At 35.4% G+C, this 26,413-nt stretch overlaps 1 protein-coding gene across 2 annotated transcripts in view; it reads left to right on the top strand.

Annotated features, from left to right (window-relative positions):
- The window catches only part of LOC106872959 (twinfilin-1), a 54,691-nt gene that overhangs the window by 16,110 nt on the left and 12,168 nt on the right, over positions 1–26,413 (top strand). The window contains exons 2-8 of one of the 2 annotated variants that reach the window (XM_014920148.3): positions 11,158–11,235; positions 13,836–13,886; positions 17,060–17,187; positions 18,160–18,255; positions 19,994–20,098; positions 23,415–23,540; positions 24,559–24,709. In XM_014920148.3, coding sequence (XP_014775634.1) covers positions 11,158–11,235; positions 13,836–13,886; positions 17,060–17,187; positions 18,160–18,255; positions 19,994–20,098; positions 23,415–23,540; positions 24,559–24,709 — 735 coding nt within the window. Of the gene's footprint in view, positions 1–11,157; positions 11,236–13,835; positions 13,913–17,031; positions 17,188–18,159; positions 18,256–19,993; positions 20,099–23,414; positions 23,541–24,558; positions 24,710–26,413 lie in introns of both variants that reach the window. The other variant, XM_089351936.1, reaches the window with a different exon arrangement.

The following is a 26,413-nucleotide window of genomic DNA, read 5'->3' as shown; positions in this document are numbered from 1 at the left end:
AGTGAGTATTCCTGGTTTGATATATGTTAAACTACTTGTGGCTTTTTTGCCAATTGTCTATCTTCCAAGTTTTTCCTGTATTCTGGTCCTATTTCTATCCAGTCAGTATATTGTTTTCTATTTCATTTTACATTCTCCATCTCATTTGCTTGGTCTAGAAAGTGATGGTTTGCACATCAAACTATTGAGAATTTGAAATTTTTGTCATGTTATTCTTTTGTTGCATTTTACATGCTTTATGTTAGGTTCACCTTGTTTTCTTTGCTTGCACGTTCTTTTTTTTTTTTTTTGCTGGTAATTTTCCATTCCTCTCTAGCTTGCTTAATGTCTCCATTGTCACAAGATGATAAGGTGTTGCTGTTTGTAGGAAAGGGGAAGGTTTCTACTTTTTGGTTACTGAGACTGAAGAGATTAGTTTTCCAGCCCCTTACAGTGTTGGACTCAATGCTACTGGCTGCTGTTATTACTGCTGTTGATCACTCTTCTCCCCCATCACACTCTCTCTGACACTATTGGTTATGGCCTAGGGAGGGCCCTTTGGCCACTTGGCACTGAGGGCAGGGTGATCTGCCAATTTTAGAGTTTTTACTACAAGGACTCTGTAAACAATAGCATTTTCTGAAACTTGGTGTCATTATTTCTGCTATTTTCCTTTTCTGTTTTGCTGTCCCTATAGGTAGAAAGCCCTCAAGTGGTTTTTACCACAACTTGTGTTAGCAACTCAGCTTCTTGCTCTGCACTTCTAGTTTCATCAGCCTTCTCTTTGCACTTATAAATGAAAGCAGTTCTGGAATGGCTGTGGTAGTCAGGGCCTATAAAAACTTAAATGATCATTGAGACTCCATGAGACTGTGTCATTCTTTATGATCTCAGCACCCTACTACATCACAAATGTACCTAGAATCATTACCAACATCCTTGATCCTGTCTTACCTGTTTCATTCCCCCAAATACTGTGGCACATGTGTACTTGTAGGTGTGTATTGAACCTGCCTGTCTTGTTTGCTTGCTTAATCCCCATTCCTGTAAACTGTACTTATAGACCAACTGGGGAAATGTTCTTCCACATATTGTTCATTGCTACATGCAATTGTTGCTTCATTTCAAAGGAAGTCTCCAAGTTCCTAGCAAGACAAATATACATGATTTCTTTTTCTTTCCTTTTATTTAATAATGTGGTCAGGAAGAATAACACCCTCCTTGGTTACTCAGCTTTGCCATTCTGCTCTTCCCTGTGATAACTTACTCATTTTTCTTTGTGACTGGCAACCCTGGAAAATGCTTGTGAGTGCATGTTGTTATTTTTGCTAATAAAATTATTTCTTTTTTATTTCATTTTGTCAGTATTTTTCCTCTTATGTCAGCAATTTTTTGGAGAGGGCGTTTAGTTGATACCATGAGTCCAGAAAGGATGAAATTAAATTTAACCTCAATGGGACTTGAACTCAAAATGTAAAGAGTCTAAACCAGGGGTCCATATAACATTTTCTTGTTAAAATTTTTGTGCAATAAATTATTTATACTTCTACAATACACAAAATATTAAAATTTTTTTAATATAATTCCTTATAATATTTGATTATAAAAATAGAGTAGGATTTTTTTTTTATACACATCAGATGTTTATTAGGGTACCACAGAAGAGAATAGGAATCAGAGGGGGTTCGTAGACGAAAAAAAGGTTAAAAACCACTGGTCTAAACAAATACTGCAATGTTGTGATAATTCTGTGAGTATACCACCTTGAAAATAATCATTTCTAATTTAGGCAGAAAACCAGCAATTTTTAGAGGAAGGGGTGTTAGTTAATTATATTGAATCCAGTTTTTGACAAGTCGATATTTTATAGATGAAAAGCAAAGATAACCACAATACTATGTGAACTCAGAACATAAAGTGCCAGAAGATTGCAAGATATTTTTTCTGATGTTTTAATGATTCAGCCAATGTACCACTCTAAATATGGTTTCTAATTTAGGTACAAGGCTAGCAATTTTGAGAGAATGGAGTTAGTCATTATCCAGCAGCCTTGAATTTTGACTGGTACTTTATTTTGTTGAGCACAAAAGTTGACCTCAGTGAGATCTGAACTTGGAACATAGAGAGCATGAAAAAATATTTCGAAGCCTGAAAAAATACTTTATGACAGTGTTGTTTCTATCAGCTTTCTACTGTGAGGATGATTTAATAATAATGAGGACAGTGGTGGTGGCAGTGGCAGTGGTATTGGTAGTGGTAGCAGCTGCAGCAAAGAAGCAGTAGAAGAAGAATTGAGAGGAAATGACTTAGTTTTTGACAAATTGGATATTGCTAAGAGTCAGAAGAAGGAAAACAGAAAATCATAAGAAGAAAACAAAAACTCATGTTTTAATTACATCAATACACCTACACAAACATACATACATTTAGAAATACACCTACACAAACATACATACATTTAGAAATACACATACATAGACAGACACATGCATACATCCCTACACACCCTCCCATGCATACACATGCTTAAATGGAATGCCAAACAACCTCAGAATGAAGTGTGTTGTTGATTGATATGATTAGAGGAAGTTAATGAGTCTTTTTGGTGAGAAACAATTGTAAAACTCTACTATTCACTATGTATTATTAGTATCAATTGCAGGTTTTCTTCAAATACAGTTGTAAAAAGACTAATTATAAAAAACTAGATCAACTGTTGACATGGTGTTTATTTTTTTTGTTTTGATTTCAAATTTTATTTACTTTATTTGTAAGTTTATAGATTTCTTTATCTCCCATCCCACACCCTTTTTGCTTGGTTTATTTTCTATGATTAACATTGGTGATGACATGTTTTATAAGCAGACTTAAACTGAAGTAGTTTTTTTCCTTCTCTGAGTTTGTCAGTTAATTGGCTCCTTTGTTAATCTAATAATTATTACCCAATTTCCATCCTGGCAATCCCTTATTTAGTGTCTGTATGGAAAAATGGAATGGTGCTGCAAATTAAGATACATTTCTATGTCTTAATTAGTGAAGCAAGTTTTCATTTATAAATATATTATATTTCACTTAAATGTTCAAGTCGTAGTCATGCATTTTTTTAAGCTTTAATATTTAAAACAAAAAAATTGTTTGCATAAATGATAAGCTTCTGAGTTAAGGTAGCAATACATTGAACGTTGGTAGTTTAAGAATAACAAAATTAAGCAAGCAATATGGTGAAGTTAAACAATTTGAGGATAGCAGAGTTGGAATAGAAGATCAGTGAATTTCGTAGATGAGGTAGCATTGTTGGAGGAACAATATGATGAACTCAGCAAGTTTAAAAGCAAAAGAGTCGAGGTAGTAAATTGATGAACTTATTGCTTTTTAGTCAGTGTTTCAATTTTATTCTCTCAGATGTTTTCAGCCACTTATTATGTTCCTCCCTCCAATGTGATTGTTCTTCATCTTGTACTAGTGTTGGTTGATGCCTGTAAGAAAGATGTGGGTATTGAAAAAGTCCAAGGAGTTGAAGTTTTGAGGAAAATATATTGATTGCTTTGTTTAACAGTGAAAAGAATTAATGATGACAGAAGTCTGTTGAGGTTAATGCAGAGCTTGTCAGTTGAATGGAGCAAAAACTGTTATATTTGTGGTGGAAGACACAAAAGGAGGATAATACATGCCAAAATGCCAATAGTTATTGGTGAACAAAGGTTTTAGTGTCATTCAGCTGGATTTCTGTCTGCTATTTATAATGTTCTGTGTATGTAGCAGCTGTTATGTTCCTCATATATGAACCATAATCCAGTGTGGGACATGTTCGTGCTTTGTAATTACCAAGTGCTCAGAATTGAAGTAGTTTCAAACTCGGAAGAGAAGGCTTAGTCTTCAATCTTCAAAATTTGGCTTTGGTATCGTACAATTTTATGTTTCAATCCTTTGTAAATTTACTTTTTTTAAGGGCATAGTCAATGAATGAGAGATGTCACCCATTGACTTTATGTGAGGTCTCTGAGACTGCCGGTATAGGGATGAAGCCATGATACATGAATTATGTCTTGTTTACATTTTATTTTGGAATTCTCTCAATCATTGTTTACTTTGTGTCTGCACATGCATGTGCAAGCCTGAGTAAGATATTGTTAGGGAAGACCAGCAGTTGCATGCAAGTTTCTTTGTCTGTACCACTAATGTTTATTGAAATAAACATTAGTGGTACAGGAAACAATAGAGAAAGGCTACAGACTTGGGTTGATACAATTTGGCACCAGTGTTATTGCAGATGTTGTTGATAGAACTCTAAGATTGAGAGCAGATACCACAAAGGCGTCTTGCCCTACCTGTCAACACTTCAGTCAATCCACCTCCCAGCATTGATGCTTCATTATCAACCATAAAAGGACGAAAGGTAAAGTTGGCCTTGGTAGGATTTAAACTGAAAGCACTGAGAATCAGGACAAGTATTTTCTCCATCACTCTAACAACTCTGTCAGCTTACCAATGGTATTACGAGAACACTGTTTGTATGGACCTTGTGGAGGAAATCTTAGCTGGCTGGAACACAATTACGAGCAATAAAATGTGGAGTATACAACAGAAAACAAAATATAAAGTATTTTAGATATTCACTGGACTTCCATCTCTTAATCATCTTGACTTTTATCCTGAAGTAGGGTAAGAAAATAGTCCATCAACTGAACAACTCTTCCTCGTTTTAAAGTCACTTTATCATCATCTCTTTCTAAGTCGTTTAGCAATAGAGGAATACTAAAGCTTGCATATTTTGGTAGTAATTACTTCAGACCTACACATATGACTCTCAAACAATTTAAACTTAATACTGGATGAGTGAAGTGATCATTATCATTTGTAATGAATCAACACCAATTAATTAATATTCTGCTCTATGAATTAGCCATTAAAGGTCTCAAAATATTCAAAGTTTTCATATTTGTCATCTGTTAAGTTAAAAATATCATTACAGACTATATCTAAATATGAAGGTTAACATTTTATACATGGCTCATCAGCATCATCATCTAATAACTCCAAGTCTCGGATGAAGTTTTGATCAGTTTCCTTGGTCATATTTTGTGATAATGTAATGTTTGTGCTGTTCGCTTTCTGTCTGAGCGATGCATTTATAACAATCAAACTATTATATAAATTTTTATAGAAGTCCATTTATTGTAAACAATGTTCTGTAACTTACTTGAATATTACATGTAGGTTATAGGATCTAGCTTGCTCAAGATGAACTTATACAAAAATTGACTTTGTAGTTTGACTATCATATTATGCTATACACACAGTTAGTGAGTGAAAAACAAAACTTACATCACCATACAAAAGCACTGCACCCAAAGTGGTTTCCTCTTGACATTTCCTGGTCCATAAGAGGTTTATGAGATTGACACTGAACTAAAAGCAAAAATCACACATTACACATTACTTAATGCCTTGTTACTTATAGTGATAAACTGTGCTGCCCCATGATGTATATTTATAGACAGTTAAACTTAGCCATTGATTTATGTGCAATACTACAAATGAGATGCAGATATGCTGGTGTCTTATTGATTTAGCTAGCTGCTGTTTTCCTTAGTAATGTCCCGGGAGCTTAACTTGTCTGGTTGTTGTTGACATTATTCTCTGTGTGTGTGAGAGAGACAGAGAGAGAGAGAGAGTGTGTGTACGCATGCAAAATTTCAAATATATTTAATAAATTTGCCACTTTTTGATATCTATGTTTCAAATATGCAGTGAATATATCTTTGTGTCAAGCTTGCTCATTGCGTCCATTTTTAACAACAAGATCTTTCTCCAGTGATGTGCAGAAGTTGTGAGGCAAAACTAGGATTCATTGAGCTGAACAACCAAATGTTCCAAGGGTCAGCATTTAGTGACTTCATTATGCATCTTTTCCACCTAAACATTTACAACATTCAATCGTATTACACATCTAGGAGACATTGCGTCAGTGTCTTCCGGACACTAATGATTTTCACATACCAGTCACTCTGAATACATTCATTCTCAGTTTTGAGTTCATACTTTTGATCCTCCACTTTCTCATATTCAACTTATTTCTTTCTCTGACTAATGCAGATCCTTCACATTCTCTGCTTAAACAGTTTCACTATCATACATCCGTCACTCTCTTCTAATACATGACTCTACTACCATGGGTACAGTTCTTGGTAGGAAGGACTGGACTGTCTGGATGGGGAGACACAGTAAGAGTGGTGGGAAGGAAAGTTTACTGGTTGGATAGGTGATTCTTAAAGAAGATATGGAGTTAGTTTGAAACAGAGGTAGCTGCAGGCAATGAAATGAAACAGAATATTTGTGAATTAATGATTAAATTGAAAGCAGGTAACATCAGTTAACCTCTTAAAAATGAGAGCTAAATCTCCCTCAAATCTCACTCTGTATATCATCTATACAGAGAATGACACACTGGATAATGAAATGCTAGATATGTCTGGAAAAGAGATGGGATAGCTATGCTGAAATGCATTTAATTTTGTCTGCTGGATTAGGGACTGAGCCAAGGCTAAACAATGACAATAGCTACATGTTTAAAACCTGCCAATATCCTCCAAATGTTTCACCAACCATCAACAAGTGCTACTGGTAATATTTAAGTCTTATACAATTTATTGGGTGGTCTGTTACTAAACTGGCTGCTCTACAAAACTTGCCTCAAAGCTTGAAGAAGGTAGCTAGACACCCAGCAGGACAAAAACAGCTATCTAGAAATAGTGCAGAGATGTAGAAATTCCTGATTAATGTCTGGTGTGTTGTAAGACTACTGAGAAGAAGTAGCTTTTGTTAAATCATATCTCAAGAAGATGGCACTACTGTCTCCACATCTCACAGGCCATATAAACAGGTAGGTTGTCTGGACACAGCAACCTTGGAAGGCAGCCAGCCTAGCAGGAAGACAATTCCTAAATATAAACCTCACTGTCTGTTGAGTACCTGTAAAGGTTTAGGGAATAAATCAGATCTGAAGAGAACTCAAGCCCACCAACCCTTTTCATCTCAAAGAGAGTTTGAAGTGGCAATGAATGAAAGCAGATTGGTGGTTGTATCTGAGGCTCCTGATTGTCAGTAACAAGGATGACAATATTTATTCTTGTAAATGGATTCAATTTGGTTAACTGAACCTCTAGTCTTTATTTTATCATTGATTGTATATGAGAAGCAAACATGGCTGTGGGGTTAAGATTACATTGTAACTACATGATTTCAGGTTCGATCCTTCTCCACAGCAGCTCAGACTTGTGCTTTCTAGCTGTGGATGCAGCTATGACTGTGTGGTTAAGAAGTTTGCTTCATAACAATGTAGTTTTTGGTCCAGTTGCATTGCATGGTACCTTGGCTTTGTTTTCTCCCATAGTCACAGATCTACCAAAGCCATGGGTGCTGGCAGTTATGAAGTTTACCTTGCATTGCTGTGGTTTCAGGTTTAATCCTACTGTGTGGTACCTTCAGCTTGCATTTCCTTCCTTAATCTCAAATTGACTAAAGTCTTTTGAATGGGATTCAGTATGCAGAAACTGTGCGGAAGAAGGCGGTGAGCTGGCAGAAACATTGGTGCACCGGGCGAAATGCTTAGCGGTATTTCTTCTGCCGTTACGTTCTGAGTTCAAATTCCGCCGAGGTCGACTGTGACTTTCATCCTTTCGGAGTCGATAAATTAAGTACCAGTTAGGCACTGGGGTTGATGTAATCGACTTAGTCCCTTTGTCTGTCCTTGTTTGTCCCCCTTTATGTTTAGCCCCTTGTGGGCAATAAAGAAACGAGAAACTGTGTGGAAGCCCTTCAGAGGGACCGTTCCCTTACTTGGGTGGTAGATTTAATGTTTCCTGGTTTAATACCACATCCTGGTCTTTAGGTCTTTTGTGGAATTTAAACATTGAGATTAGGTGTCTGGACAGAGGATAACGTCCTCCTTCCAATCTTAGAAGTCCTGGAATGAGGTCATGTGAATTACCTTCCTCTGACTAAACAATAAAAAAAAAGAAAAACAAAAAAAAAACAAAAGAAAACCCTTTATATTCCAGCCTATAAAATGACTTATGAAGTTAACAAAAATTTGCTCAAATGTAGAGGCATCTTTAGTATTGAATATAAAAACTGTATCTTGGTGGTAATCTGTATTCTAGATTAGGTCAGTAAATTTGTTTTTACTTGAAATAAAATTAGTTCCATTATAATTAACTGCAAAATTAAGATAAAAATATTAACTGTACTTATATTATTAACTGTAATAATATATCAAATGTAACTGACTAGTTATATCTATATACTAGCAAACGCAGCTGTCCTTTGGACGGTTTAAGTTGCTTTGGTGGTATATTTTTCACCAAATATTTGAACTTCCAAGAAGGTTTATGAGTAGCACAGCAACCTATGTTTCCGATTAACCTAGGAATGGAAAATCTAATTGAAGGCTGGTTATTGTGGAGGTGTTGCACTTTAAGGAGCATACAACATATAAGTTTACAAGTGATGTAAAGTAGAGCTGCTGAAGTGTTTTGGGAGTAGATTACAGATTATGACTACAAAATATAGTTGTTTTACACGAAAGGGAAATTTCTTGTCAGAAACAGCCACATAAATGGTGTAATGAAATTGAAGGAAGACATTAAAACTTCCCCTCTGCGAGTTTATTTTTTTCAACATCAAAGGGAGCTATTTTTTGGAGAGATAAGCTAACAAATGCCCCTTTATTCTTTCTTCCCACATAGCCTGTGCATAAACTAACAGCAAATGCTGCATAAAGTTAAATTGGTATGGAGCTTTCTGAAAGATGCGTATAGATTTCGCTAGTGGAAGCAAAACTCTTATTTAAAGGTTGATTCTTTGGAACAAATCATATGTGATTGTTTAAATAAAGGCTAGAATGACAATGCTAAAGCGCATTTGAAACAATGGACAACATTTGAAATATCATAATGAATGGGTACATAAGCATCCTTAAAGTGAAACAACGCATTGGTAGGTAAACAAATAGAAGAGAGTGAAGGGAACATCATCTTTCAAGTAACTCAGAATAGGTAAAGGTAAGCTTGCCAAAGTTTAATGCAGTTTAAATATGGAGATTAAGATTGTTTGGTATTGGATATTCATCGTGTATAATGATCCTGGTCAATCTAATCACCATGGCAGGTGGATAGTTGAAATAAATAAATAGACAAAATCTTTCCACTTTTATAAAAAGATTAAAAAAGTATGGAAGACCCTACATACAAAAAAACTATGTCCATTCAGGTCCATTTACACAGGAGCTCTGGGTAAAATACTTAGTGCATGACCATCCTTGGGACATAAGTAATGTGTGTGTAAAGTTTGGTGAAAATCGGTTGGAAATTGTGGAAATGTATGTGTTCAGCGTTCCTAGTCAGTTTAATCACTATGGCAGGTGGACAGTCGAAATAAATAAATAGACAAAATCCTTCCATAGTTCTATATTTAAGAGATGAGGAATTATGTACATTATTTACATTCAATGGATTTTTGTCCTCATCTTGTTTGTTGTTAACACAACGTTTTGGCTGATATAACCTCCAGCCTTCTTCAGGTGTTTTGGGGAAATTTCGAACCTGGGTTCTCATTCCTAAGGTATTTTTCGATGTTATTATTGTTCAGGTCATTGAACAAAAAATTAATGTAAAAAATCCTTCCACTTTTGTAAAAAAGTATGGAAGACCCTATATACAAAAAGCTATGTCCACTTACACAGGAGCTCTGGACAGAATGTTATAGTGCATGACCATCTTTGGGACATAAGTAATGTGTGTGTAAAGTTTGGTGAAAATTGGTTGAGAATTGCGGAAATGTATGCATTAGTCATTATACCCACACATACTGTGATTTATATATACTAGATATTAGACAGAGTTTGTGTATATGTGTGTGTGTGCATGTTTCTTATGGATTCAAAAACTGAGTTGCAAATTTTGACATATGAGGTATCAAAAGATTCAATAATCTTTCGGCTACCAAATAAAGTATGTTTCTTTGCACAACTTTTTTTACTACAAAAATAGCCTCGGAAACGAGGTTGGGTCACACAATTTTGATGTCTTTAGCTAAGGGAGGCAAACCTGCCTGAACAGTTTTTATGTTTTAGATAGAGCATAATGAAAAAATATTTAAAATACATGAAATTTTACCAGGGAATGAAACTTCGAAGATATACTATCAACTTTATTAGTATTAGTTAGTAGATAATCTTTTAATGTGAAGTATGTTTGTCTGTGTTTTGTTTAACCCAAACATGCTGGCGTGGGTTGGATGGTTTGACCAGAGCTGGCAAGCTGTGGAGTTGCACCAGATTCCAGTCTCATTTGGCATGGTTTCTACAGCTGGGTGCCCTTCCTAATGCCAGCCATTTTATAGAGTGTGCTGAGTTCTTTTATGTGGCACTGCTTGGACACTTTTACACGGCACTGCACAAGCACTTTTATGTGGCACCACACAGGCCCTTTTGTGTGGTGCCACACGGGCACTTTTATATGGGTAAACTCTCTCATTGAAGATGATGTATGAGTGTTCAGCTTTCGTCGAATAACCTGCACAAATGATTTGTTTATAGTAATTAAATGTTTGTGCTGCACATTAGCTCACTCTTTCTATCAAATCGGTGCATGGTGTACCATGTCAGGTGCCAAAGTGATTGCAGATCAGTGTGAGATGAAGTGCTTTGCTCAAGAACAATGCACAACCAGGTCTAGGAATTGAAATCATGATTGCTAGATTGTGAGTGCAACACCCTAACCACTAAGCCATGCACCCTCATATACACACACATATATATAGATATAACTGTGGTCATTATGCTCAACTAAACCTCAGAAGGCAGTGTCCTAGTATGACTAGAAGCTGCAAAAGAGAAAAAAATAAAAGAATACAGTGTTATCTAGACAACTGAACTTAACCTCTACTTTAGCAAAGTATCTTAGTAGTCTACATTCAGGAGTTCAATTTTTCTTAATATCAAAGAATTGGGCATAACAACATGCATATGATATTGAGGAATATCTTAAGAAATCTAATAGTAGAAATAGAAAACAAAAATAATGATTCTACTAAATGAAAAATGCAATCTCCAATTTGAAATATTTTTCCATTCTTTCCTCCTTTTTTTCTAATATATTTGTTTCATTTTGTCCCCAGCTTCTCCGGAATTAAAAGTCTTTTTTGGTACTGCTAAAAGTGAAGGTATACGGTTTATGAAGTTAAGTATTGAAAATGGTAAGTTGACCACTATAGCATTTTCAGTGTTCCTCTTGAAATGTTAAAATTTTTGAATTGATATTTTTCTTTTTCATGTTTTTTTTCTTCTGGAAAATGAAGTTATTTTAGTACTGTCTCATTTCGATATCTGTCTGTCTGTTGACACATGTATGTGAGTGTATGTATATAGGCACACACACACACCATATATATACACATACATGTATACATGTACATACACATTCATTTGTTTTTTAGTTTGCTTTAGCCATCACTGCCACAGCCATACTGGACACTACCTTGCTCGCATGTTTGTATATACATGTATGTATGCATGTATAAGCATTATGGATGTGTATGGATGTATGTATCTACATGTATATGCATATGCATGCTTGTGTATGTTAGTGTATGAATGCATATTTGTGTAAGTATATATAACTGTTGACAATATTCTTATTACTATGTATCAGTAATGATAGCATCAGTGCTTTCTATATCTGTGGGTCAGTACAATATATACCAGTAATGCACTTGGTTATAGGGTAAAATGTATAGTTTCAGGAAGGTGGTGATAGTCTTCTTGCTTTTACAACAATTAGGATATAGGAAAGGTTAAATTGCCATGAAGAGGAATGTAAAATCTAGCATACAGGGCTTTTACTCTTCGTCTTTGTGTGTGTGGATAAGAGAGAGAGAGAGAGAGAGAGAGAGTGTGTATCTTTTAGATTCCAAAAGAATTTTATTTAAATACTTTGGATAAAAATAAATGTGGGTAAATATTATTAAAAAAACGTGCATAATAGGCACAGGAGTGGCTGTGTGGTAAGTAGCTTGCTTACCAACCACATGGTTCCGGGTTCATTCCCACTGCGTGGCACCCTGGGTAAGTGTCTTCTACTATAGCCTCGGGCCGACCAAAGCTTTGTGAGTGGATTTGGTAGACGGAAACTGAAAGAAGCCTGTCGTATATATGTATATATATATATATGTATGTGTGTTTGTGTGTCTGTGTTTGTCCCCCCAACATCGCTTGACAACCGATGGTGGTGTGTTTAGGTCCCCGCAACTTAGCGGTTTCGCAAAAGAGACCGATAGAATAAGTACTAGGCATCCAAAGAATAAGTCCTGGGGGTCGATTTGCTCGACTAAAGGCGGCGCTCCAGCATGGCCGCAGTCAAATGACTGAAACAAGTAAAAGAGTAAAAAGAGTATATTGTTGAAGCAGATGATTTTGTCTTGGATTGTCTATCCAGCTGTGTTCTGCTTGTAAATTAAGAATTGTATTTGTTTACATCATTTGTGTAGAGGATGTCAAACGAGTGAATTAATATGACTCTGAGTTAGGTTCTTAACCGTTTAACCCAGCCACAACCGATCCAAATGTTCTACATTGTTTTATGTTCAGACTGACTAGATCCAGCCTTTCACATCATCCTACAATGTCATTCCGAAAGTAAATGATCACATCATTGAAATCTCGAAGCTATGAGATAATAATACATGATTAATTCAGAGCAATGTGAATAAATAAACATTACATTTGGCAGAGTAATCTGAATGTTAGCAAAAGAACTATGGGTTAGCAAAGAAACTATGATGTGAAAAATTTTAAGAAGAATCCAGGAACACATCATCATCATCATCATCATCATCGTTTAACGTCCGCTTTCCATGCTAGCATGGGTTGGACAACTTGACTGGGGACTGGTGAAACCGGATGGCAACACCAGGCTCCAATCTAAATTTGGCAGAGTTTCTACAGCTGGATGCCCTTCCTAACGCCAACCACAACACCTGCTGCATAAAATATAAATAGTAAAGTGGATGCTAAGACACTTGATGCTGTGAGCTAAAAATTTTTAATTACAATTACACCCATACTAACTAGGAAAAAAAATCATTTAGTTTGAAATCCTGACCATATAGTCAGTAGTCAAGCACTTTAACTCTTTAGCATTCAGATTAGTCTGTGAAATTTAATGCTTTTCCATTCACATTATTTTGAATTAACCATGCATTATCTTTTTGTGTTGAGATTTCAATGATATGCTTGTTTATTTTTTGTATGACATTGTAGGGTAGGTTTGAGAGGCTGAATATAGCCAGTCTGTACATAAAACAGGTGCAATATTTGAGCCAAATATAGCTTGTTTAAATGCTATTGGGTTAAGCTTCATACCTGCTGTATTTGCATTTATTCTTTGTAATTTTGTATAGAATATTCATTTTTCTCTAAGAGTGCTTTTAACCTATTTTTATCTTTATTCTTTTGATTTAAATAAATCATTATCAAAAGAAATTATCATTTAAAAAAAATCAGTTTTCAAAAAGTCATTATTAAAAATAGATGATTTAAGTTCTCATTATTTACAAAAATTATTATTAAAATTATTATTTAAAAGACCATTTTTAATTTTGAAAAAAACAATCATTATATTAAAAAATATTTTATTTTAAAAATGGTATTATTTAAAAAAATCATTAGTATTAAAAAATTCATTATTATTGAAAAATTAAACCATTCTTTTTAATAATCAATATCATTTTAAAAAATTATTAAAAAGATCTTCCAATTTTATTTCTTTTCATGTTTTTTTTTTCATTCTCTATTGCAGAAGTGCTAGCTTTAGAGAAACATTTGTTGCCAAAGGGTGACTGGAAAAGTGATATCCTTATCTGCATTTATATAATGGTATATATATTGAATTCATGATGGACCTTGTAGTATTTTTTAGTCAGGTATTTTGATGTGAGAAGTATTGTAATATCTCAAGAAATGTAACTGTGTGCAAGTGTATGTAATTGTCTTCCTGTCTGTCAGTACTTTGGTGATTGAGTGTGTTTGTCTGTGTGTCACACACACAGACATGGTGTATGTATCTACCATTTGTCCGATATGCACTTGTGTGTGTGTGTGTGTGTGTGTGTGTGTGTATCTGTGTATCTGTGTATTTGTATGTCTATAATCATATTTGTTTGCAAGTATGTGTGTGCGCATGTATGATGTACCATAGATAGAAATTTAATAAGAGACTGACAAAAAAAAAAAGATGCTATTCTTTATGGGGTTAGTTTATTCACAGATTAAAAACTTCAGTATCGCCAGCTGTATCTAAATACTAACTTTCACATGAAATAAGAAGTAACTAATGCTATGTTATATGTAACTCTTTCTCTATGCGTGTGTGAGCCTGGTGCAGCCATCTGGTTTGCCAGTCCTCAGTCAAATCGTTCAACCCATGCTAGCATGGAAAGCGGACGTTAAACAATGATTATATATATATATATATATATATATATATATATATATATATATATATATATATATATATACCAGAGTAAGCACATGAAATGTGCAACAAGGTGGAAAAAAGAGTACTCAAATACCAGAGGTAGAGTAATATGCTTTATTTAAAAGCAGCAGAAATATTAAAAAAAAAACCGTTACTCTGAGTTTCACGTTCCCGTTCATCAGACAGTTTTGTTAGAACAAAACTGTCTGATGAACAGGAATGTGAAACTCAGAGTAACGGTTTTTTTAAAAATATTTCTGCTGCTTTTAAATAAAGTATATATATATATATATATATATATATATAATATATATACACATACACATCTGCAAAATCATCATTTAACATCCACTTTTCTATGCTTACATGGGTCAATCAGAATTTGTTGAAACAAATTTTCTGTGCCCAGATACCTTTTCTGTTACTAATGCCCAACGTTTTTGAATCAAGTTAATATTTTCTCACAGCAAGACATGTTTTCCACAGAAAACTGGAAACAACCTCGCTCACATGATGTTGATGCTCATTTACAACCATCATGTGATGTCTTGACAAATGTTCTCTCTATCACACATACACACATTTATTATTTTTATACAAGAATGCTATTGACAGTGACTTTGAAATTTCAGCTAGCTAAGTCATTGCTGGACTGCTGTTTGATGATGGTCTAGCTGGCTGAAACTTTGAGGTCACTGTTGACGATATTCTGGTATAAGAATAATGCATTTGTACTCTATAAATCTACAGATTAATCCAGTCTTCCTTAAAAACCATATCTGGGTATGGGGTATATTAGTTTTTTTAGAAACAGGTGAAGGTTGGTGATAGGAAAGGCATTTAGCTGTTGAAAATCTGCCTTGCAAATTCCATCTGACCTAAGGAAGCATGGAAAAGTGGATGTTACATGACGATGATGTGTGTGTATTTATCTATGTAGTTTTCTACATCTGAAATTGTTTATACGAAAGAGCAACAGGTGGTGTTAGTTTCTCCTGTCAATAAATTATATGGTTACTTTGTGCTTTTGAATCCATGTTGAATTAGAGACCTCTAACTTAGAAAACAGGTGAGGGATTGCATTAAAAAGTCATCCAGCTGTAAAACCGTTTCAAATAACATTCCTCTGTCAGATGCAAGTATGAAAAATGGATTCAAAATAAACGAATGAACATATCTAGGATTCTATTATCCAGTCTGACCCTTCCTTATTGAAGATGGTAGAGTGTGGTTTGAGGGAAGATTTGACTGATATTTCCTACAAGTTGAGGAGTCGTGTAGTGACCTCCCTTATCACTCTGACAAGAATGTTATTTAGTGTGGTGACAATACTGTGAAGGAAACTTTTCTTGAGCTTGGACTTATGGGTGCAGATATCTCTTTAATAGCTCCTGACAGATGAACCAGTGAAGGTGACTTGACATGCTAGAAATGGCAGCCAAATCTTCCTCGTGTCACATTGTATTGTCCAAAAAACAAAAAAAAAGCAAAAAAAAACAAAACAGACACTTGAGGTAATGTAGTTTGAGATAAAACCATGGTTGAGACCAGAATACTTTTGATCATTGGTCTGGTCAAACAAGATTCATTGAGGTTGTGGGGCTAAACAGCAGCTTCCTAAGGTGATGTCAATTATTCCCCTTCGAATATGCCTTTAGATAAATCTCTCCAATTGTTTGGAATATGAATGGTATCCTTAAATTTCTGTTTCATTTAATTTATCCTGTCGTTATTATTATTTTCATTCTTAGCAAAACCTATTAAGCAACACTAATAATAAATCAAAGAACATAAAAATAAACAAGCTTTTGATGGTTTTATAGATATTTCAAAATTATGATTCTATGATGCTAGGTGTTTCCATTATTTTGTCCAACCCTTGTATACATGAACAAGGCAGTGTCTTTAGTGTCGGTGCCATGATAAATGCACCCTGTATACACCGTAGTCATTGGTAAATAAGCAGAGAAGGTGTCGTTTTGTGAGATCCTTTTATTCCTGTGTTGCTAAGGACTACTCAACCTCTCTGAAATTGGTACCATGAGAAAATGTATCCAGTATACTTTGTAATACAGTTGGTGATTGGAATTGCATCCAGCCATAGAAACTAACCAAAATAGCATGTGTGAGCACACCGGTCAATGGGAATGATGGTTCTCAAAAAGAAATGACTTGGTCTGTGATGATCGGTCCAGTATATACTAGCGTGGAAAGTGATGATATTATACCATCATGACAATTCTGGGTAATTAATGATTCCTTGAGATTATCTCCCTTTTTTGTTCAGAGTTTGTTGCAGTTGCCACTAGATGTTTGTTTTATCTTTGCTTGAAGTGAAGATAATTTCTTCCGTCTTTGTAGCCCAGATTCATGCCACTCACTTCTCTCAGCTCATTTTCATTGTCTGTCTGTCTGTCTGTCTGTCTTTCTCCCCACTCTCTCTGTATGTGCATGTGTTCATGAATCAATACTTCCTGGTTATGGATCTATGATTTTGTGAGACTAACAGATGCCACAGATATATATATCCTTAACAGATCTTTCACATTATGATAAAATGGTCCTTACCTATTTGGATGATAAGAAACCTTGTTACATACTATATCGCTTGGATACAAAAAATAACCTTGGATATGAATGGCTCTTTATTGCTTGGTCTCCTGACTTTTCACCGGTAAGTATTATCATTTTCAGTTTAAATATTTTACTGAATTCTTTGTTTCTGTTCAGGGTTTGAATTTCTCTCAGGTCAACTTTAGCATTCCATACGTTCAGTGATAATAAAATGTCTACAAGTAATAAAGAAGGGTTGATTCAAAAATTTGTTTCTCATCCTTACCAAATTCGTAGTCTTTTGTCAAGGTGATGTGTTGGTAGAATCATTAGATCATCAAAGAGAGTACCTATGATTTTTATGTTCTGTGTTCAAATCCTGCCAAGGTCAACTTTTGCCCCGACCAGGATTAGTAAAATAACTACTCATCTAGTAGTGAGGTCGATATTATTGACTGTTCTCTCTCTGCAAAATTTCTGGCTTTGTGTTTATGTAAGAAGTTATTATTTGGCAGAATTGTCAGAACACCAAACAATATGTCTTGAAGTATTTATTCCAGCTTTTTAATGTTCTGAATTCAAATCTCACTGAACTCAACTTTGTTTTTCATGCTTCTGGAGTTGATAAACAAAACCCCAGTACTGGGGTTGCTGCAATATAACCCCATTCCTAAACTGCTGGCCTTGTGCCTAAATTAGAAACCATCGTCATCATTATGTTAATGGTTGGATAGAATTATTAAAGACAAGAATCACAAGTAGATTATTGCTAACAGTTTTCATCAGTAGCAGACATTGCCTAATTAACAAATGCTGACAAATGATCTTGCTGTGCTGAGTTCAAATCTTTCAATGAGACTGTAGCATAAGAAATACTCTTATAATTACAGGCTTATATAACCATTTCTATCACTACAGTTCTAAAATGGATCCATTGTGTATAAGTAATTTTGGCCCCCTTTCTCGAAGACAAATAAATATTACTTTATGGTTTTCCCATAAACATTTCATAAATGTTTACTGTTGAGATTTCTATTCTTTTTTCATTTTTTCTTTTTTTCATTTTTGTTTTGATGACTTTCCTCTCATTTAGGTGCGCGAGAAAATGGTATATGCTGCTACACGGGCAACCTTGAAGTCTGAGTTTGGCGGAGGTGTAATAAAGGAGGAATTATTTGGTACAGTTGAAGTAAGTTACAATTTTCTATGGAAATAAAATCCACCACCATTATTATCGTAGTCTCTCTTTGCTATCTTTTCTCTTTCAACTTTAGTCAGGTGGAAGAAGCTGTCCCATAACTGTTGTACATTCTCTACAGCTGTTATTTTGGTGTTGTTCATTTTCAACTTTAACTGCTACAAGTCAATAAAGGTTGCCAGGTTGAGCTAAAAGTAATGGGTTATGCTATTTTTCAGGGTTACATGCTACTATTTGTTAATAGTAGCATGGTCATGTTTCACCACCTCATCCCATGTCTTCCTGGGTCTCCCTCTTCCCTGGGTTCCTTCCACTGTTAGGGAGTGACACTTCTTCATACAGCTCTCCTCATCCATATGCAGCACATGACCATGCCTCTATGGCAAGACACCTGTTTCTGTCTCTTTCATCATCTAACACAAGATCACCACCTCCAATGCCTCCTCTCCTCTCAAAATTCCCTGTCTTGCAAGTTACTTGGCGACCCTGCTGGTACTGGTGCCACGTAAAAAGCATCCAGTCCCCACTGAAGTGGTTGGCATTTGAAAGGGCATCCAGCTATGAGAACCATGCCAAAACTGACCCCACCTGGTCTACTCTGTGAGGTGGTTGATGTTAGGAAGGGCACCCAGCCGTAAAAACCATGCCAAAACACACACGAGTATGGTACAGTCTTCTACCTGGCTGGCTCTTGTCAAACTGTCCAACCCATGCCAGCATGGAAGGCGGACATTAAACAATGATGATGATGATGATGATATATTTATATATATATATAGTTATTTTAGGTTACTTTCTAATGTCCATTATTTTCTGAAAGTGTCATGCTACTACTTTTTATGAAATTCAGAGGCAGAGTGAAGATACTGCATGTCTGGGTTAGCAGTTAGAATATGCTGATAGAGTGAGATCATGCCAATCAGTTTGATGACTTTCTTTTGGATAGTCTTGGATTTTCGTATGTGCAGTAGCTGCATTGTTTCAGATGTGGGTATAGTAGAGCCAGGTTAGTCTTTGGGATGCAGTTTTTTTTCTTGTAGATGTAAGATTACCAAGGGAGATCATTAGTGATGCTAAGACTTAGTATTTAATATGATTTTAGGGGCTCTAGTTCTACATCACTTTTATAATAATCTTTCTCTTCTAACCCATTGTTGTTACAATCTCTCTCTCCAACCTCACTATTATCACAGTCTCTCTCCCACTATTGTCTTAATCTCCTACCCTTTGATGTCACTGTCTCTTCCCATATCTTAGTTGTTACTGTCTATCTCCCATCCAACTGTTGTCAGTGTTTCCCCCTAACCATATCTTTCTGTCACCTCACTATTGTTGATTTCTCCTCACCATTGTCAACAGTCTCTTCAGCCTCACTTATCAAACTCCTCCAGCTTTGGTGTTTCCACAGTTTATTTCACCACTCCTTAATAAAGCAAATTCTGTGAAATTTAAGTCTTATCTTAGACACACTAACATAATATTATAATATTTCTCTTCCTCTCTTCTCATTTTGTTATGTGTGTGTGTGGATGAGAGAGAGAGAGAGAGAGAGAGAGAGAGAGAGAGAGAGAGAGAGATGTTGTCACCGCTTGTATTTAAGTAAATGATGAAGGAATTAAAGTTAAAGGAGTGATGAAGAGGAGGCTAGAGTAATAAGTTCAAATGTCATCATTAACATCCCAACCTGGGATCAAATACTTATCAACTTTACATACTTTAATATTTTTAGGATGATATTTCTTTGAATGGCTTTCTGAAACATATAGAATTCCAAAAGGCACCTGCTCCATTAACGTTTGCTGAGGAAGAGCTAGAAATTATTAAGAAAACTGAAGTAAGTATTTTTGATCTTCAGCATTGTCAGGCAGTTTGTTTCTTACTGTTTCTTTTCATATCTTAGGCTTGTTCATATTTTCAGTGTTGGTTTTTTTTCCTTTAAACTTTTTAAAATTATTTTTCTTACTTTACATTTATTTATTTTTTTTTCTTGCTAGAATGGATGGAAATTTTCTTTTGTTACATGCTGCTTAAAGATGTGTGGCCTAAGAGTTAGGGTGTTGCACTCATGATCTGGCGATTGTGGGTTCATTTCCTGGATTGGGTGGTGTGTTGTGTTCCTGAGCAAAACACTTCATTTCACACTGCTCTAGTTTAGTGTGGGAACCAGCATATCAGAGAAGAGACCCAGCATTTCCTCTGTGTTTTGTAAAGAGCAGCTAAAAGAGGTTGAGGAAGGGCTTGCATTTTGACCTCATAAAATCCTTATCAACAATGACTACCCAATTATTGGAGGGTTATCACCTGAATAGTGCAAAGGTGTAGGGAATTGCCAACAAATGATGGATGCAGTGATGCACTTTTGCAATGATGCTCTGTTGCTGTAATGCACTGTTGCAGTGCATGAACCCATACTACTACCGTTACATGCTGCTTGTGTTTGCAGGAGATGTGCAATGAGTTTACATTGTGTGTATAGTGATTATGTTTTTTTTACTGCTGGAGACAAGTTAAGTGCGACAACTTTGGTGCATGCCAGTGCATTGCTGGTGAATGAAGTTTGAATATGAAAAGTTAGGGAGGAATGAAGTGAGATCATCTGTAGAGGAGTGGATGTTGTAGGTGGTGGGGAAAAGGTCATTGATGTAACAGCAGAATGATTGCACATTGGCTGAGGCCTTTAATGCTTGGCTGTTTTCTCTCAGGTATATAATATCTCTCTCAACAGGTATATAATATCAAGTTGATATTACATACCTGTTTTTCTTCACACTACATTGACTTTCAACGTTAGCTATTCAAATGAGATTTCTATGCAATAACTCACCTATTAGAAATAGTAGCCAAATCTCTCTCAAAGTTCACCCCTCTGGCTAAAATAACATTGGATGTTGTAGTTTTATCTGTACTATACCTAAAACAATAGGAAGGTTACAGCTGGAATAACAACATTACATATTAGGTATTAAATCTTCATCATTGTTGTTGTTTTAATGAAGCAGATTTTCTGTCCGGATGTTCTTGACACCAAACCCTTACTTGCTTTTCAAGTTATGTATTTTATTTTTTTCATTCCACTGACCATCATGTGTCTGATACACTTTGGGAAGATTTGTTCACTGAAGATAGTAAACGATGTCATCGTCTTTCACTTAGATGATGTTAATGATGACATGCTGAATCGAAATTTATGCTCTCTCTCTCTCTCTCACACACACATACACAAGGTTGATCAAATGGATATACCCTGATGGAGCTGCACCAAGGTTGCATTTTCAACAGTGAGTAGTCGCTGCAGCAGAAACACGTGCAGGTCATTATAATATGCTGTATATAACTATACAATACATTTTGTGGATGTAGAAGCCTCCATACTCTTTATTACTATTAATATTGATATATACTCCAGAAAATTTTTACCATCTTGCGAAGAGTACACAGAATTACCCATTGGAAGAATTCACAGAGCGATTAACAGCTAACTGTAATCATAGTCATTAGATACTAATCGTTGTGGTTAGCTATTGACTGGAACTTAACTGAGAGCTAATATGGTATCTACCCAGATATTATATCCCTCTCTCTCTCTCTCTCTCTCTCTCTCTCTATATATATATATATATATATATATATATATATATATATATATATATATATATATATATATATATATATATTATATGTGCATACACACATGTTTGAATGTATATGTGATAGGCGTCCTCATATTTTCTGTTTATCAATTTTACTCACAAAGCATTTGTTGGCTCAAGGATACAATTGATGATGTTTGTCCAAGATGCTGGACAGTGAGATTCAACTTGAAACCCTGTAATTGCAAAGCAAGCTCAACTACACAACTGCCTTAACCTAAGCATTAGTTATGTCATATCAAATCTCAGTTTCATTTGATATGTAACAAGGTTATTTTTATAAACCTGGGGATATTGTTGATTAAATTGACCCCAGTGTATTACTGTTACTTGATTTCTTGAACATGGAGAAACTATAGGCAAAGTCAAGTCTAGTATGTAGTATGGTATTGCTGATGAGATATGATCCAAGGATATGTTGTTACTTAGCCTTTGAGCAGACCTGTGATGATCAAAATTCAAATTGTGATCATTCCTTATTTTACTCAGGTACAATACTCTCAGGAACACTACCCAATCCATCTTGTTTTAAGACTGTAGGGTGTGAAAAGCAGGTGATTTGGCTACTAGTTCTAGTAAATCGAGTGACATATATTAGGCAAACCCTCTCAAATGTAAGGACATACAGATAGGCAAAATAACATAAGTGTTATTTTCAGGCTGGCTGAACTCTTGCTTTTGAGTTATTTCCCTTAGCTCATATTTCTTTTTAATTATGCATATATTATTGAGGTTGACGTCTCGCTAAACGTGTCAGCAACCCCTACAATAATATATAACAATTTCTAACTTTGGCACGAGATCTTGGAACTAAGAAGAAGTGTGTTTGATTTAATCAGCCCTGGTACATGACTGATATTTCTTTTTTATTGATCTTGTTAGCATGAAGAGCAGGCTTGGTTGTGTAGTTAAGAAGTTTGCTTTGCAACTATGTGGTTTTGAATTTGATTCCATTGCATGGTATCTCAGACGAGTTTCTGAGGTAGGTAGACATTTCTGGAAACTCAGTGGATGAAGAACTGCTCTTGCTTTTGGTTTGGTGGACATAATCCACCTAACTGGCTTCCCAGGACTTGATGTTTCTTGCTGAATCCACTCAGTTGCAAGCATTCAGTGAAAGTCTTCGGTCTGAAGTTGTGTAAAAGAAAAAAAAAATAACCTCTGTTGATTCTTGTAGGGGTTTGAACTCTGAACATGGAGGAATAAAACTAAATATTATACGGCATTTAATCTGGTATTGTGCTTATACCGTGAATAGAGTGTTGACTATACCGGTTATTGTTTAATCTCAGTGATGCTCTGAATAAGAAGTCTTATGATGAAGTATATTTAGAACTACCTACATTGTTCATCATGTTTTTTCACTTTTTTAGGATTTTAGGGTGGGATTTCCAAAAGATTTGGTTGCTATTACTAGCATGTTGAATTACCATATAGAATCAGTGTTGCATGCAGGTAAATTCATACATATTATATATGTCTGTTTTCTTTTGTTGTTAGGTGAATACTGATGTGAATATTGATACCAAGAATCAAACTATGCAAGGTCTAGCATTCCCTATAACAAATGATTGTGTTGCAGCTTTGGAGCGCCTGAGGAATGGTTTAATAACTTATGTCCAGCTTGTAAGTATTTCATTTACCATTATTATCAACACCATGCACATATGTGTATGTGTGTATATGTATATATAATTATTAAAAAAAAAAACAAAGAAAAAAACACAAGGAAAAAACAACAATGCAAGGACATGGTACATGCAAAGTATTAAAAGATGCTCAGGGAAGGAAAGAAAGGGTGTTTTACGTTTTGAGCAAAGCTCTTCTTCAGGAACAGGAGACAGAGGAAAGTCCAAGAGAAAAGGAAGACAGAGGAAAAACATCACCAATAATCCACATGTAGTTACATTTTCGTGTGTGTATATATATATATATATATGTGTGTGTGTATTCTTTTATTCTTTTATACTTTTACTTGTTTCAGTCATTTGACTGTGGCCATGCTGGAGCACCGCCTATTTTTTTTAGTTGAAGAAATTGACCCTTGAACTTATTCTTTGTTAGCCTAGTACTTATTCTATCAGTTTTTTTTGTTGAACCACTAAGTTATGGAGATATAAACACACCAGTATTGGTTGTCAAGCAATGGATGGGGGACGAACACACACACACACACACATATATGATGGGCTTCTTTCATTTTCCTTTGATCAGCCTGCGGCTATAGTAGAAGACACCCAAAGTGCCATGCAGTGAGACTGAACCTGGAACGATGTGGTTGAAAAGCAAGCTCCTTACCACACATCCACGCCTGCACCTATATATATATATATATATATATATATGTGTGTGTATGTGTGTGTATATATATATATATATATATATATATATAAAACTGAGAATGTGTGTCTGTCTGTCTGTATGTGAGCATCACTAAAACTTGAGAACTACCCAACCGATACATTATTTACAATTGACGGATATTTGTCCTCATCTTGTTTGTTGTTAACACAACATTTCAGCTGATATACCCTCCAGCCTTCATCAGGTGTTTTGGGAAAATTTTGAACCTGTGTTCTCATTCCTAAGGTATTTTTCGATGTTGTTGTTATTATTGATTGTTGTTTTTGTTTCTTATCTTCAGAGTATTGATATTGAAAGAGAAAGAATTTGCTTAGAAACTGAAGCCGACATTGACGTCAGTTCATTACCAATGAAAGTGCCTGATAACCATGCCCGGTATCATTTCTTTATATTCAAACATACCCATGAAGGAGATTATTTAGAGAACATTGGTTTGTATGCCTTTCTTTTTCTTTTTTTGTTCTTTCTTTGTATGAGTGCAACTGTGTCTGTATGATGTTTGTATAAACACACATACACACACACACACATATGCAACCCCATATCAATACAACTAAATTAGCCCTTTAACCCTCAATTTATTTTGTCAAATGTAATGCTTATTTATTTGCGTTCTTTTGAATTGATCAGGCATTATCTTGTAACTTCAAGATTCAATGATGTGATTGTTTATGTTTAGAACAACATTGTAGCATTAGTGTGAGAGGTTTGATATGGCTACTTTGAACATAAAACGGACATAATATTTGGGCCAGATAAGGCTGGTTTAAATGCTAAAGGGTTAAAGCATGCATGTAGCTGAAACCCTGGAAGCTGTGGTTTTCATCCAAGGAAAGTCTCTTTACAGGAAATTTTGTTCAAAAACACAATAAACTTCAGAACTAGGTGAAACAAAAATCACCTGTGATGTGATTGCAAGAGCGACAGACACATTTTTTCTCATTATTGTGCTTTATTAATGTCATGTGGGCATGTCACTTCTGCAATAACATTGAATCAGCTAGAATGATGTATATACAGATAGTGTATAAACTATACACTGGCTTGTAATGGCACTGCACTTGCAGAAATTCATATTATGCAATGAAAGCAGTTCTATAGTAAAAACTAAAATATTTAATGTATGTGTGTATTTGAAACACTAGAAGCTGTGGTTTTCATCTGGGGAAAAATCCCTTATAATAATAATAATAATAATAATAATAACAATAACAACAACAACAACAATCCTCTCTACTGGAAATGCAAGGCCTCAAATTTGGGGGAAGGGATTAAATCAATTACATCGACCCCAGTGTGTAACTGTTACTATTTAATTGACCCTGGGAGGATGAAAGGCAAAGTCGACCTTGGTGGAATTTGAACTCAGAACATAGCAATGGCTGAAATGCCGCTAGGCATTTCACCTGGCATGCTAATGATTCTGCAAGCTCACTGCCTTAATAATAATAATAATAATGTACCACAAAGTTTTTTTTGTCAGTGAATAAGTCATGATTTCAAAGTGACAAAAATAATTTGACACAAATTAAATTTAAATGTTGAAGTGAAACTAACGGTTTTTGTGTATTCTTAAATGGCTTACAAACATCTTCCATGCTGCACTTGCTTTTGTTTCAGCACACAGTCTCAGATCAAGTCACTTGCTATGCAAGTACATCTCTGTAATAACGATAACAATATTGTGTATCATGCTCAGGTGCACTACAACTCATCAAGGGTGCATGTATAATACATAGAATTATGTACAAAAGTCAGGAAAGTGAACAGTGTATGAGTCATACATATGTGCATGCATATGGAGGTGGGATATCAGGTGTAGCGTTGGCAAATTTCAGGAAGCATGGAGGGTTTAAAGGATGCAATGTTTCAGCAGCTGATCCATGCCCAGGAAAGCAAGGCGTTCAGTGTATGGTAGATGCCTGATGGTGGGTATTCACTTGGTTGCATCATCATCACCATTTAACATCTGTTTTCCATGCTGGCTTGGGTTGGACAGTTTGACTGGAGCTGGTAAGGCTGGGAGCCACACCAGGCTCCATTGTCTGTTTTGGTATGGCTTCTATGGCTAGAAGCCCTTCTAACATTAACCACTTTACAGAGTGTACTGGTTGCTTTTTACATGGCACCTGCAC

The sequence above is a fragment of the Octopus bimaculoides genome, chromosome 5, assembly GCF_046866305.1.
Source record: "Octopus bimaculoides isolate indiv1 chromosome 5, ASM4686630v1, whole genome shotgun sequence".
Lineage (NCBI taxonomy): Eukaryota > Metazoa > Mollusca > Cephalopoda > Octopoda > Octopodidae > Octopus > Octopus bimaculoides.
The sequence above is the reverse complement of the archived record's forward strand: the minus strand, read 5'-3'. Positions and strand labels throughout refer to the sequence as shown.